Source organism: Lampetra fluviatilis, chromosome 29 (genome assembly GCF_964198595.1).
Source record: "Lampetra fluviatilis chromosome 29, kcLamFluv1.1, whole genome shotgun sequence".
Lineage (NCBI taxonomy): Eukaryota > Metazoa > Chordata > Hyperoartia > Petromyzontiformes > Petromyzontidae > Lampetra > Lampetra fluviatilis.
In genome coordinates this window covers 6,732,299-6,748,379 of record NC_136303.1, presented here as the reverse complement: position 1 = coordinate 6,748,379, position 16,081 = coordinate 6,732,299, and the positions used below count along the sequence as shown (strand labels likewise).

Genomic DNA, 16,081 nt, shown 5'->3' with positions numbered 1-16,081 from the left:
CGGACACAACAACAACAACAACAACCGCCGCCAAGTGGCGGTGACATCTCCGCAAGGCAAAGATCCCCCGTATATCATTAAACAGGTTCCTCGGGCAAGTGCTGTTAGCGAGCACCTATGAAGGCCGGTATGGCACACGAGGGGGTGGGTGGCCGGCACAAGCCCTGGCCGCTTTTGACTCCCCAGTGGCGATGTTCACACACCGCACCAGGTACTTGTTTAAGGCCGAGTCGCCCGAGAGGAAGCCCAGGACCGGTTCAGATAATCGTAACTGGTGTTGGTCGGGAGCAGAAATCAAATTCGGGGTGCTGAGTTTATAGCGTAGCAGGCTAACCGCACACAAAACAAATATCCTCCATATAGCCTTAACAGACTGTTGGGGCAAGTGCTGTTAGTGAGCACCTATGAAGGCTGGCACGGCACACGAGGGGGTAGGTGGCCAGCACAAACCCTGGCCGCCTTTGTCTCCCCAGTGGTGATGTTTACGGTACTCTGTTGAGGCCGAGTAGACCTAGGGGAGGCCCAGGATTGGTTCGAGTAATCCTCACCGGTGTCGGCCATGAGCGGCAATCGAACTCGTGTCGCCGGGTTCGTAGCGCAATGTGCTCACCACTGCGCCACTGCTCCCCACGGGCGCGCGCACACACACACGCGCACGCACGCACACACACACACACGCGCACGCACACACACACACACGCGCGCACACACACACACACGCGCGCACACGAACCACTGCACACACAGCTGACCTTGCTGCCCTTGCCGCTGCGCGACGAGCCGGACGAGGTGGAGCTGAGCCTGGCGCCGGGCCCGTCGCTGCCGCCGGGCGAGGCTGTCGACGAGGCCGAAGCCGCGGCGGCCGCGGCGGCCGCGGCGGCGGCGATGGCGGCGACGGCGGCCACTCCGGCCGTGCTGCCCGTGGGAGAGCGGTCCGCGATGCAGGCCGCCGCCTCCGAGCCCTTCTCCACCATGCCGTTCCCGTCGGCCGCCGCCGCCGCCTCGGTGGGTCGCGGGGTCCCCGGCCGCCCCTCGCCGCCCTGCCCGATGGGTCGGCCGGGGTCAATGGATCAGACTTTGGCGGGTCGGGAAATGTAATCATCTCGCCAAATGTGTCGCGAGGCTCTCCCAGCAGCCGACGCAGCCAAACATTGCATTGTCACGTGCACAAGCGTTATTTTGAAATCATAACATTGGCTGGGGAAACCTACATGTGAAGCCAATCCCTTAACCTTGTATCGGCATAAATAGGCTCTGTGCCCTGTGCTATCCAAAACATGTTGGGAGCTGGCGCCGAGGTGGCAAGATGTTAACTACCTCGCCTGGAATGTATGCACGGTGAACTACTTTCGCACCGTACATATCCAACTGTGCTAATCGGAGGTGCGGGGGAAGGACAACAAACTCAACATGACCCTCCAGGTATACAGGAGGTCGTGGGTTCAATCCCAACCCTGACAACTGTATAATTGGAGTTTGGATGTTCTCCCTGTGGCCGCGTTGCTTTTTCTCCAGGTCCTCTGGTTTTTCCCTCCACGTTTATAAGCAGAGAGTATTTGGCTGCTATAAAATTGCACATAAGCCAGTTTTGTTGAGCTATCATTGGCACCCAGGTCGCTTCTGAAAAATAGCTATATGGCTTAGTGGGCCTTACCTGGTAAAATAAAATAGTTTACTTTAGTTTTAGGGTATGAGAGTTACATCACTTGTGCCACTTTGCTTTTGGCCGTGATTTTAAAGTCTATTTTCACATTAATTATGTTTCTGACTTGTGCCAGGCAGCACAGGACCCGCATCCGAGATAGGCATCTACAAGTAAAAAAAATGTTTTTTTTGGGTTGCTCTTCCTGTAGCATTAAACAAATAATTTGGTGATACTGCATTGTGATGTGGTGAACAAGTACAGATCAACAAAAAAAACTCAACACATTCGTCAAGAGAGGTCCCTCCTCCAAGGCCTCTCTCTAATAAGAAAAGGCCATTGTACCCAAAACATCGCCTTTTTTGAAAGCAGTATTATTGATGGACGTGTTGATTTTTGTTGTTGTTATTCTTTCTGTAGAAGGCGTTCCACATGTGGGAAAAACTAAGAATACCCAGAGAAAACCCACGCACACATGTGAGGGGAGGGAGCTAGACCTAACCAGCATCGGCTCGGTTCTTAGACCTGGATATCACGAAACCCCCTGGGGCCACCTAAAAAAAATCAGGATGTCCGACACACAAACTACGAGCTGACATGAGTCGTAAATTTTCATCGAGTCTTCCCGCCGCCACCGTCTGTCTCCTGTGCCTTGCTCCCACTGTCTGTCTCCTGTGCCTTGCTCCCACTGTCTGTCTCCTGTGCCTTGCTCCCACTGTCTGACCGACCGGTCAGCTGGTGACATTGCCAGGAGATCTCAGACTCAAGATCAAAGATTAAAATGTCATGGCGGCCAAAGCCATGGATGCGACCACACCTCGCCATACGCCTTCTCCCCTAGCGCCAGATCCTGCAGCTGCTGCACAGTAGACACGCGGTGACCTCCAAGGTCTGCCCTCACAGCATCCCACCATCTGGTCTCAGTTGTTCCCGTTGGGCACCAGGCTCCTGGAAACCACTCCCAATCCCTGCTTCAGTAACCGGCTGCTCCTCAAGTCAGCACACGTCCTACCCAGAGCGTCACCTTCCCCCCCCCCCCCCGAACCACATCTACAAAATTCACCTGCCACGCTCTCTTCCGGGCTTCTATATTGCATATCCTGCCATGCCACGATATCCCTAGCATCCAACACCTGCGCTAAAACGCCAACAACTTCTTTGCGAGTCCGGCTCTCCGATCCACACGGTAATGCAGATAAGAACTCCCGCAGTAAAGAACCCTTTTCTTCACGATCGGACCTCTCTCTCTCATCATCGCGCAGACTTCCCACAACGACACGAGGCTGCATCCCGGCCACTGGCGACGCGGGTGGTGCACACACGTGGGCGGTTGGGGACAGGTGACCTCATTAGCCGCTCGCTCACAGACGTGTTGCAGAGTGCCGTGTTCGCGCTGCGCCCAGGGTAATGAGTGTACAGCTGCGCTTGCACTCCACGATCAGGGGCGCGAGTACTCCTCCTGCTGCTGCTACTGCTGATGCCGCTGCCACTGCTGATGCCGCATCTGCTGCTGCTGCTACTGCTCGGGCTCAGTGACATCACGACCAGTAGTGGAATGTGCATGTCTTGACGTTGAAACAGGGCATTATTAATACTGTAAAGTTACGAGCTTTTAAAATGTGTATTATTATTTAGTCACAAAAAACAGGACCATTGTTGTCACTGTGATAATGTTATCGTTATTTTATTTGGAATGTTAAAATTGATCCATCCTATTTACACTCGTATTTATTTAAATGTATCGCTGTTAAGGCTTTGTGGAAATTTGATTCATTCATTCAGAATATATTCAATGAATTACATTTATTCACTTGCCCTTAAATACCAGCGAAGTCTTGTGATATATGCTTATCATACAATAACACAGGTGATAAATTAAAAATTAACATCTCATTGCGCCATTTTATTGTTTACAAGTTACAATATTACTGTTAGTTATGTTTACTGCTTCGGGCAAAAGATAACCAAACAAACCGAACCTGGTGTCAGGATCGGTGAGGTGCTTTAAATCATTATCGGTGAGGTGTTTTAAATCTTTCACAATGACGAGGATTAACATTTCACTTATGAAAGAGACAACGGGCACACAATCACAATCCGTCATCCTGCCAGTAACGGCGCATTACGGCTGTCAGCCCCGGCGCTACGGTGACGCGTGACGCACCGGCGCGCAAACTAAAATGGCCGCGTCGGTCGGTCGCTGCGTTTTTCGGGAGGTGCGCTCTGGCCGCTGCGACGTACGCACACACGCGCGGGAGTAGCAGCCCCCCCTCAACTCCGCCCCCCCACACACACCGCCACCTTCCCGAATCCGCTCGCCGCTCCGCGCGTGGCGCACCGTGACCCCCGGAGTGGAACGGCGCTCGGGGGGTCGGCTCGCAAACGGGGTCACGGGGGTCACGGGGACCAAGACGAGCAACCGCCGGCTGTCAACAACATCAGCGCCGTCGATCTCATTAACGATGGATGGAGGGGACACCTCATTTCTCTTACGTGGCCAAGCACAGAGATGAGCAATGACCCCCCCCGCGGACGCGGGAAATCTGCGGAAGCAGGTTATGCAACACGATAAACGTGCGATGACTTTTCGGAGTGAGTGCACGTGAGATGCGGCAATTGTTACTATGCATGAGTGTTCAATTTCCTGATTTAATGACGTGAGCAGAAATTGTCTAAATTTGTACGGGCTACTACAGTTACGAATGGTTGGCGATGCTTCACAACTAAGGTCGTCTGCCTGTCCGTCTGTCTGTCAGGGATTTACCCTGCAAGAAAGCAGACAAATTGCGAGCAAGAGTTGTTCAAAACCTGGGGACAAATAAGCAACACTCAAAAGTAATTGCCTTGCTGGCCAAGCCGAGAACATCATTACAGGTGACACCGTGAGAAGACATCATTGCGCGTGACGTCATCAAGCTGCGTGACTTGGAACACGTTATCCTCGTCAATTTAGACTTTTAAGAGGACAAACGCGTATTGTAAAGTGTTACAGGAATCCAGGCGTATGCGTGACGTTCCTTCCTTGTTTGGTCATTGATAACAAAAAAAAATGCAATGATTAACATCCCGCTTCACAATGTGTTACCACACATAGTTGCGCCAGTGAAACCAAAGCACCGGGACTCAGAGTTTAATGTTGTGGACACGAAGCCAGGTGCGGTAGTACATACCTGTAATCCAGAATTGTTATAAATTACACGGATCTGTTTAAAACTCCTCTGGGTGGGGGGGGGGAGATCGCAGGAGAGCAACGGGGTTCACGGCTCCCCCTCTGTGCAGATCTTTGAGCGGTATCGTCTCGACTGTGTGGCTTTTCTCCAAATGCTCTGATTTCCTCCCAAATGCTAAATAATAACCTTAAACAAATGATTGAGCACCACATCTCAATACAAGATCATCCTGGTAAAACTTGAAATTCATTGAGGCTTCCATGGAGTAAAGCAAAAAATGATATCATACATACGTGGAAAAAAAAACGTAGTTTGACAAAATTATATATTTTTTAAACACATAATTAAACCTGGGACACAAATTCACTCGAGGATAGTGCAAACTTGGTAATGGAAAAAAAATGCGAGCGCACGCAGTAGCACTGGGCCTATCGAAACACGTTCCATCCGTGGTCAGAAACAATTAAGCGCCGCGGTGCGTAATTATCACCGTTACAACAAGCGCAACAGGAAACCTATTTCGGGTCTTTGTCGTGTCCACACGCGCCACGACACAAAGACGCAGCGGAAAAATTACGCCGAACGCACAGACACGCGCTCACCGTACGTCGACAGGAGGCCAAAGGAGAAACGGACGCAGAGAGGTTTTTTTTGGGTTAGATCGCGTGAATACGAATGCGTCGGGATCTAACCTTTTATCGTGAAAAATGTTGGCCACCAAAAGCCTAACGCGTGAAAACGCACACGGAGAGCGGCCCTGCCCCGGCCAACGCGTGAACGAAAATCGAGCAACGCCTCCTGACGTGGGCAGCGTCGACGCGATGCCGTTCTACCTCGGGCAGATATGTGCACCTGCATCATCGTTTGCATGGGGCCCTTCATGAACGCAAATCCATCCGTTGGCTCCCGACCCAATCCCGGATCAACTTCGAGACTTCACTCGCCATCGTCAAATCCTCCGTGTAACTCCGCGTCCACCCCCCTGCCGCTGCTTCTCTGCTTTCCTCTCACTCCACTCCCCTCCTTGAGCTCTATGCTCCAGCCACCAGGGCTTTTCTGTCTAAGCCCCCAGTCAACCTTCTGCTTCGTGGGAGGTCGCTCGTTCTTCTCTGCTGTCCCTAAGGTCTACAAGTCCCTCGCGTCAGCAGTACGGTGTTATCAACTCTCTGCCTCAGATTCGGCACCTTAGACTATTTCTCGTCCTCGCGAGTAACTAAATACATATGTATTATTTCCCCTGAATGATTAAGTTCCATTGTTCGAGTTGTATTTAAATGCTATCATTTCCATCCAAATTGTATTGAATGGCCATATATTAGCATCGCCAGGTGACCGACATCCAGAGAAAACTATTTCCGACTATTTTACCAGATAAGGCCCACTAGCTCTTTTTCAGAAGCGACCTGGCCACAAATGATAGCTCTACGAAATGGCTTATCACGTGGATATGTTGCGGAGCCAAATACTCTAAACGCGTGTTTCTAAATGTGGAGGGAAAAACTGGAAGACCCGGAGAAAAATCCACGAGACCACGGAGAGAGACACGCAAACTCCAAATGTACAGGTGTCAAGGGTCGGGATCGAACTCGCGACCTCATGCATACCAGGCGAAGAAGTTAAACATCTCGCCGCCGTGGTGCCTAGGTACCATCACAGTCTCCCCTCCACTGCATCTCCCACTTAACTCACTCCATTCTACCCAAGGCTACGTAAGGATACAAAGACAAAGAAGGAAGCTTAGAATTTGGATGTGGCGGTGCATATAGGTTAAAGGCTTTGGAGGCAAGGGTTGGTGAATCACATAGATTTGTGATTCTTCCAAACCCACTAAGCTTTAAAGTGCTTAGGAAATAGCAGCACAACAGAATGATTCGTGAGCACGCCCACACAGTAGACACAGTGAGCACTCTCCCCTCGTATGCATGGATTTTCCACTGGCACTCCCAATTTTCTCCCACATTTAGATATGTTCCCTTAAATACTCCTTAACGTAAGGGCAGGCTAGGTCAGGTTTTTGTCTTTGTGGCGTTTCTGGCTATTGACTCCGTAGTCACATTCGGCAAGTGGTGTCTATCTCTTGCCAGTTCTTCGATGTTCACCCAGTTGCTTCCGGTTGTTACCCCATGTTTTGATTTCGTGGATCTCTGCATTTCATTCAAAAAAGCAAGCCTCTCCATCGTGTCCAGGACGTCCAACTGGACTTTACCTGGCGGATCCCATTTGCAAGTTACCTTTGCCAGCCGCCTATAAACTCAAGAGCATTATTTTAGCCGGGCGCTGTGCAGCACGGCTGTGATCCTGCGCTTCGAAAACGGCAGTTCATGGATCGCGCACATCTGTGAAACTCTCAAACGCACTGGACAGCAACGTGGCCTGGAGGAAGATGGCACGCCAAGTGGGCGAGTGGTTGGGATTTCTCCAGGCACTCCGGTGCATTCCCACATGGAAAACGCTCGTTCATTGAATTGACGAATCATTCCAAAAAATCTTCCTTATACACGGTGAAGCCTTCCTGGATTATTGCTGGATAATAAATCACATCATCAGCCATTCTCAGCCGACACGCGAGCACGGGACTTACCCTTAGGTCGCGAGGGGAGGGCTGGGGACTCGGCGGTCGGTAGTCAGCCTGCGGGGTTGGGGGTCGCAGGTCAAACTGCGGGGTTGGGGGTCGCAGGTCAGCGGGGTGCTGCGGGGTCGGAGGGCGCGGCTCGGATAGCTGCGGAGTTGGGGGCCGGGACTCGGGCAGGGAGCGCCGGCCCAGGGTCGGGGAGCAGTTGGGGGTGCCACCACTTGCCCTGCTGGCGCACACAGCAAAAGACAAAGATCCCCCATATAGCCTGAACAGACTTTTGTGATGAGTACTGTTAGCGAACACCTATGAAGACCAGCACGGCACACGAAGGGGTGGGTGGCCAGTGCCATGCTCGGCCGCCTTTGCCTCCCTAGTGGCGATGTTTACACATCGCACCAGGTAGTCATTTGAGGCCGAGTCGACCTAGGGGAGTCCCGGGACAGGTTCAGATAATCGTCACTGGTGTTGGCCGTGAGCGGGATTCGCATTCAGGTCACCGGGTTCAGAGCGAAGAACGCTAACCACTGCGCCACCACTCCTCTGCAGTAGACGCGCACACCCCATGATTAACACGGGTGCGTGGATCTTATAAGTGCCTACAGGGCCCAAGGTCAGTGGCATGGAATATTTCAAGTGATATTTTCCCTTAGTTTGCAATGTAAATCGCTGTGAACCTGGGGGGGAAATCCTCCTTAAGGTATTTTATGCAACTGGTTCCTGGTTAGACCAGGGGATTCATGAGCTGGGCATGGTGGTAGCACATGCCTGTTATCCCAGGGCTGGATTTAGAGGCAAGGGTTGGTGGGTCAAAAATATGAGTCACTCGTACACCTGCCAGGCAATGAGATGGCCAACAAAAGGCAGTAGGGCATCCGGGTTAATGCGCACATCTGTGCGCAGCTAGGGTATTCCCTCATACGTGTGGCTTTTCTTTCGGGTATTCCAGCTTTTATCGCGTACACAAAACGCCGGTTAAAATGGAACCGATTGAATACCCCACTGCAGAAGAAAAATAAACTCGAGACACAAATGAGGCTTTCCTACTCAAAATGTGCCAGCGGATCTGCAAAGCTAAAGCAGGAACCGGTGACGGACCCATGAACCCACACATCAGGCAGGACCCTTTAAAATTACCTGAGGCGTAACTCCAACCTGTGTTATAGTGCGGCCTTACAACGCTGCTTTCTGTACCAGGCCTGTGCGATTGTCACGGTGGATGTCAGGGAGTGCCGAGTGCGCACCGCCGCTACGTTCACATCCTCCACGCTAGCGCCCGGCCACGTCCAGGGGAAACCAGAGCCGCGGCGGCTACAGCTGCCGAATCTTTCATGATCCCGGCCAACACGCAACAACAGTTACACCTCTAACCGTGCAGCCAAAGGTGTAACCAGCATTGGCTAAATAAAAGTACAACGAGTTTTGGGAACCACTAGATTAGGCTAACGGGGGAGGGGGGGTGCGGGGCAAGGATTGTTAGTGAGCTAACAGCTCGACTGGTGAGGTCAGCACAACACCCAGGGGCCACCTTCGCATTTCCCGGCGTGAGCGCGACGCTCACACATGACTGACACCGATGGGCATGTCCAGTATTTAAACCCAGTAAAATAGCGCCGCGCATCTGGGTGTAGGTCCCCCCCCTCTACTACACGCGCTGCCGGCCTTGAAAGGATGACGGTTGCAAGGAGGAAGACACGAAAGGAGGCACAGTGGCCCCCACCGAGGTCTTCCGGGAGTGGATGAAACCCACTTAGGCATAGTCCCACGTGAAACGTGCATAACATAGCAAGAGACAGCAGCAGCAGCAGAGACATGTCCTTGTCAATGCAAGGCGTCGTGTCAATACAACGATGAGTCAAAATTGATTCTCAGTGACTCCCGACCATTCTCATCAGCGAATGCAAATCGTGTGTGTGTGTTATGTTGTTGTTGTTGTTTGTTGGGTGCTGTTAGCCATTGCCTCTTTAAATGCAATGTGCCAGTTGAACGCAAGCTAGTGTTTGGGTAGGAAATATAACAACAGAGGAAGAGAAATAGGGCTCCAGACAGACTTTTGGGGCAAGTGCTGATTGCGAGCACCTCTGAAGGCCGGCACGGCAGGGTACACGTTTGGCTACGTACGTATCCAACCGTGCTAATCGGAGGTGTGGATGGCCAGCACCATGCCCAACCGCCTTTTCCTTCCCAATGGTGATGCGTTCACACTGCACCAGGTTCTTATTTGAGACTGAGTCAACCTAGGGGAGGCCCAGGACCAGTTAAGATAACCATCACTAGTGCTGCCTGCGAGAAGGAACTGAACTCGAATTGCCGGGTTCATAGTGCAGTGCGGTAACCGCTACACTACCGCTCCCCACAATTAGAGAAAATACATATCTTAAACAAAATCGATTCATAAAACAATTGCCTACATCGACTTATGCAAAAACACAGCTTTCAGGAGACTCGTCCACTTGACTGCTTCACCAAGCTTCTTTTTAATTTGGTATATGATGCTCTGAAGACATCTATGGCCCATTCATGCTGACTTGTGTGGCTTTAGTTACAGGTCTCTTAATTTCCTGTTTACAATACCGGATGTTTGTGCGTTACGGTGACCATGTGATATCATTTACTTCGCGTCTAGTTGCTCTAGCATGCCCGAATGGTTCGAGCAATTTTCATCGTGCCCTTCATGCCAAACTGTGGTCTTTTTTTTTTACGCAATGGTCCATTATGTCAACATCTCACTCTGTAGTCCCGTGCCAATGTGAACAGAACCAAACGTTAATTGTGCCCCACTGAATTAATTAAACATGAGCCACGAATTCCAAGCAAGCAAGCAAGCGACTCACTTCTTTCAACGAATAATCGTCGATGGGTTATTTTTCCAATGCACAATCTTGTTTTGTTTGTTCTGTGCCGTGCGGGAACAACATTTTATCAAGGGCTGGAATTCAAACGTCGAAATTTGTTTTTTTAGATCGTCGGCAAAACAAGACAACACCCGCGGTGAAGATATTTTTAAACTGCCTCAGTTATTACAGTGCAATTAAACGCGTGACATGCCTCAGTACCTTCAGTGCTAGGCGAGGGTTTGGTTTCCTAAAGCAGTCTTGGAGGATGCAATTCCTGCAAGCGTCCTGGTCCCTGGTGCTGAAATTTAGGCTGGCCTAACGGTTCCTCGAATCTCATTAAAGAATCACAATCAGTCAATCAGTGTTGTCTGAATTTCGATTTAAAGCTTTCGTGACTGCAGGGATTCATCTTCTTGGTTCTTTCGGTAAAGTCACGTAGAAGGGAAATAATAACATAATAAAAATAAAACATTATAAAATACAATTATTCTGTTAGATTTTTATTCTTTTATTACTTCCCTTCTACGTGACTTTACCGAAAGAACCAAGGAGACAGTGTCGTCTGTTAAACCAGGCGGGTGCTCATTGCGACGCAGCATCTATTTTACCAGGGAAGACCTGTACTACCTTTAGTTTGAATACATTTTTGGGGGGGGGGGCGTAATTTACGAGTGTAGGGTGATTTTGGAACCGGCTGCATTTAAACGCATGCCTTTTAATTCATTCACAGTGCACGAGGGTATTTCTCCATAAAATACGACGACTGGGTTGGCCTGCGATTATTTGCGCCCGTGCACCGCCACCGACGCAGTCTCCCACACGACAAAAAAAATTCTGCGATCGTTTTAACTATTTCTGACATTAACACAACATAATGGCCAGCTGAATGAACACGTTTACAAAAATACGAATTTAAGACATCGCTATAGTGTGGGATATTAATGAAGTCCAAAGGCGTTGTCAAATTCCATGTGCAATTACATATCAAACAGCCAGTTTCTTCTACAGTGCATCTCGTCTGCCCGTATTGCCACTGTAATTCGCTTAACCGTTAAATTGCTCTCACCAAGTCAAAATAAACATGCACATGACGTACCCAAGGACACGAATGCAACCTGCAGCAAAGCATTGCACTCGCTACTTGCCGGTGGACGGATGGCCACATTAATTATGAATACAAACACAAAAAGAAAACGCACGGACACGCCACACGCGTACGCACGCACGCACGAGTGTGCACGCACACGTCATATGCCGCATCCTGAAGAAGCAAAGTCCCCGAAATAGACCGAGATATTTTTAGCACAGCTCGGCATTGTCATCGGCAGCACACCTTGCATCTCATCGGTGGAGAAAGAGAGAGAAAATACATCGCGAGCAAAAACAAGCATCCTGAACGGGGCATTACCTCAACATTCCCGTGAAGGCAGCGCCGATATTTTGTGATTTTTTTTTTACGTGTTTATTGTTGAGCACTGACAGCATTGGTCGGCGCCGAGTAAGCGGAGAGCTACATTATCCGCTTTACAATTGGATAGCGGGCGAGCACATGACCGCATCAGCTGTTGGGACCCACTGCATCCCAATTGGCTGCGGCTTGAGGGTGGTTTCCTTGGCGACGGGAGGATAAAGGGAGATGATGCGGAAGGGGCAATGGCGTGGGAGAGAGAGCTTCGCAAGCAGCTGACCAAACGGGAAGAGCGAACACGAGGGATGCCAAGCGCAGATGTCGTGCGTGCGGGGGGGGGGGCACGGGGAGTGGGACAGCGAAAGTGAGATCGCGACTGGGAAAATCGGGGAGGGAGAAGAACAAGGGAGGCGCAATGGGGCGCACAGGAAATGAGTTGCGGAAGGGAAATAGACGGGAGAGTTGAGATCCATTTACATGACCACCGCTGGCACGAGCCACTTTTGATGAAATAAGAGCACATCGATTAGCATGCATCCATCACGGACTAGAAGGAGCTGCATCACGACTGCCAGGCGCTCATGTAAACGGATAAAGGGACACTGACGGAAAGGAGAGTATTAAATTATGTGCCCAATACCAAAAAATACATGCGGTACGTCAGCATCTCAGTGCCATGCTGTGTCGCCAATACGCACGCGTACATTCATACGGTAGCTTACTCACCCTATTGTCTCTGTTGACGAGTCAAATCTGCAAAAGAGAAAAAAAAAGGATGCATGAGATAATGGATTTCCTTACATGAATTCATTCTTCAAAGCTGCCATCCATTTTGCAGTCACGTTGCACCTGCCTGTACCATCGTGACGGTTCCTTACCAGCAGAATAAAACAAACTGGGCAATCCACAAAAGCCACAATATTCCTCACCGTGTAGACAAGCACGTTGGCCCTGTGTCTGCGGAATTACAGTGCAACAATGACTCGGCAGCGTCATTCATAAAGAAAAAACTTACCATATTCTCCAGATGATATGACGGATTTTTTTTTTCCCTTTAAATTATTTAAAAGCAAAAGTTGGCGGTGAATCTTAATCCTTTCCCATTGCGGTGACGCAGGTAGATGTACATCATCGCAATGGGATGTATGTGTACATCATTTTTTTCCGATTCCGTTCCGGTGACGTACATGTAAGTACGGAACAGAATCGGCACGTCTTCAGGTCACAAGGTGTACTGAGGCTTTCCACAAGGCCATGCGGGAGGAGAGTGTGGCACAGCTTGGCGCCAGCTATCATACAATGCGGTCGTGTCACTACAGTTATCTGCGGTGAGAACAATGTATTTTAAAACAGCGGCGCTATGCCTCTCGAAATAAAATTAACCGTGAACCGCTTGCGCGTTCAGAGATTCAGCGGTGAACGGAACCCACCATGCAACGTACAAACGTCCCGGAACGGGCAAGGGTTAAATGCCAACGATGTGGCCTGAAAATCTGCCACGCGAACAAGCACGCTACCATTGTGCTAAGCATCGAATCTACATGCCACCAGAGGTCGCAATCGGGTACCCGATACCCGTACCCTACCCGATACCCGGCTACCCGTACCCGGCCGGGTACGGGTACGGGTACCCGTTTGCGACCCTGGTACGGCCGGGTACGGGTACGGGTAGGCCGTGAGTCACTGGTGAGTAACCGTTTGTCACGGATGCCTGTATATTTGGAATTCGCAAAGAAACGTGTGTTTAGATATCTTGGCCGCTACTATGAATTCCGAAGTATGATGATGATATCAGCCACTTCGATGAGCTTTCATGTGTGACCATGTCACCTCTGAAAAACATCTGATAGCTCAGTGGTAAATAAAATCTTAATTTTAGTTGAGGAGTTCCAGACCACGTGGGCAGGAACAGAAAGCGGGCGACCCTCCCACTCCGATCAGCATAGTCGGTTACGTACGGTGCGAAAGAAGTTCAACATACATACATACATACTAAGGAAATGACATCGACAAGAGCCTTGATTGCGTGCGAGCACGTTTAATTTGGATCCACACAAGAGCGACCAGGTGTGCAACTCTGTGGCATTTAACTGAATCGTTTGTCATGTAGACGTCTCCGCAACCAGTTGCGAGCAGTTGCACAACCAGTTGCTTACAGTGGAGACAGACCCCGACTTACAAGCATCGACCTGCTCGGCGATGCGTAGCTAACGAAATTCATCACACGCACACGCTTGCCAACTTACGATTGGTCGATGCAATTCTGCAAATGCGGTTTGGTTTATCGGTTGTGCAACTAAACGCTCAGATGTGGACAAAGCAGTTGCAGGCAATGAGTCGGGCGATTTCGAGAGAGCGATGTTGGTTGGGCTGCTGATCACTTAGCAGTGGAGTCAGGTTTAGGGTTAACAAAGCTTCTTCACACTCTCGTCAAAAAAGCTGAGGACATACCAGCTGGGCAGATACGTAAGAGTTAAGAGCGATTCATCTCTTGGGTTACATCTTCCTTTTAGGTGGCGTGGCGGCACATTCAACCGCAATCCCAATTTTCAATCGAGGGGCACTAATTATTCAACCAAATGCTTAGCCACATTATAATGAAAATGCCTTAAGATATGTAACAACAATTCTCTTGAATATTCATAATTTCTTGCATCAATTTTAGTTCAATAAGCATTTGTAATTCCATGGATATATGCTGATTGTATATGGACACTATGTAGTCCACGTATATAACACATGTCGAATAAATACAAAATGTACGGCACTTTGTCAATCCACTGCTGGATTAAGGCATTGTATATCAACCACAATATCTATAATAATTGATGAATCCGTGTACGAATGTGCACAGATGCACATTTCCATATCCTGCATATAATTATTAAATAACGTGTTCAGATTTAACTGCAAGACCGTGTAAATCTCCACTTGTGGTTTCTCCAAGTTAACGTACGGCAACCGACATTTCGGAGAAACAGCACCGTGTCATATTGTCGCTTGGCAAAACTTCCAGCTAAACGTATTCTCGTTCGTGTAAACCAGAACTTTACAAACTCGTTGTAGAGGAAGTGCAGACTGCAGATTGAACGAACATGTTGTGCAACGAATTACAAGTGTTCCCCAGCAACTGCAGACTCAAGGTGCCTTTGGATAAAGTGCTAAACAGAAGAAGAAAAAAAGCAGGTGTGCAAGCTTCCACTCGCTCACCTTTTGGAACAATTTAACGTCAAATCAGTCCCGTAGGCCTGTCGCCGCGCGGGTCCGATTTAAGCGAACAATGCGCACGGAGACGATCTCCCCACGTCGACAGAGACGTAAATGCTGGCCGCTGCATAACGCGTGGGGCTGCAAGCCGGGAGATCATTCAATAAGGAGCATCTGTCCCCGAAGCGACGCCAGAACTCACAGGAGGCGCGGATTACGCAACTCAAATGCAACCCGGAGCGCCGAGACAATACCGCAATGAATGCGCGGCCTTAGGAAGTCATTAGGTGCGGCTCGTCCGATGATGAAAAGAACCTTTAAATACCAGCGACCAGCAGGTAACGACCACAGGTAACAGACCTGCAAATCACCCCCTTGGCTTTCCTATAAGAAACACTGGCACCAGCTATTGTGGATATGCAATTTGTGTCACGTGACGTAGAACCATTTGTCAATATACTGCCAGATGAAGGCCTCTCTACGCTGCGACGGTCATGGGGGCGATTTAACCAGGCCGGTCACATTGAGTTTCTCAAAAGGGAGTGGCGGGTGGGGTTGGGTTGGGGGGCAGCTCAGGATCGGTTCAGATATCACTGGCTCGTCACTAATGCGAGGCAAGGCCGAGGATCAATCTCGGCTCGCTGGGTTCACAGCACAGTGCGGAAACCACGGCACCACTGCCCCACGACCCTGGTGGTGAGATGTTATCTGCCCCTCAACCCTGATGGTGAGATGTTGTCTGCCTCGCCTGGTATACAGGAGGTCGTGGGTTCGATACGAACCCTGTATATTTGGAGGTTGGATGTCTCTCTCTCAGTGGTTGCGTGGATTTTTCTCCGGGTCTTCCAGTTTTTCCCTCCACATTTAAAAACATGTGTATTTACGGAGTATTTGGTTGCTATACATTTCCACGAGATAAGAAGCCACTATCATTTGTGGCCATGTCGCTTCTGAAAAAAAGCGATATAACTCAGTGGGCCTTATTCTTAGGTTTTTTCGGCAAAGTCACGTAGGTAAAAAATTAAAATTAATAAAAGTTAAATAAAATAAAAATCACGACGTTTCGGAGGCAACACAAGCTTCCGTCTTCAGGTGCAACCGTCACAGCACGATACGTGACTTTACCGAAAAAACCTAAGAATATGAATCCTTGCAGTCACGAAAGCTTAAAATCTAGAATCAGTGGGCCTTACCTGGTAAACTAAATCAATAAAACGTGATACTCAGTAAAATATTTAAGTACTC

General features: G+C 49.6%; 1 protein-coding gene across 5 annotated transcripts in view; it reads right to left on the bottom strand.

The window, feature by feature from the left end:
- LOC144942979 (protein Aster-B-like) overlaps positions 1–16,081 on the bottom strand; it is a 139,732-nt gene that overhangs the window by 48,694 nt on the left and 74,957 nt on the right. For 2 of the 5 annotated variants that reach the window (XM_078870063.1, XM_078870067.1), the window contains exons 2-4: positions 12,356–12,382; positions 7,394–7,613; positions 753–1,040 (exon numbers count right to left, since the gene is read on the bottom strand). In XM_078870063.1, the coding sequence (XP_078726189.1) occupies positions 753–1,040; positions 7,394–7,613; positions 12,356–12,382 (535 nt within the window). Of the gene's footprint in view, positions 1–752; positions 1,041–7,393; positions 7,614–11,629; positions 11,719–12,355; positions 12,383–16,081 lie in introns of those variants that run through there. The other 3 variants (XM_078870066.1, XM_078870068.1, XM_078870065.1) reach the window with 3 other exon arrangements.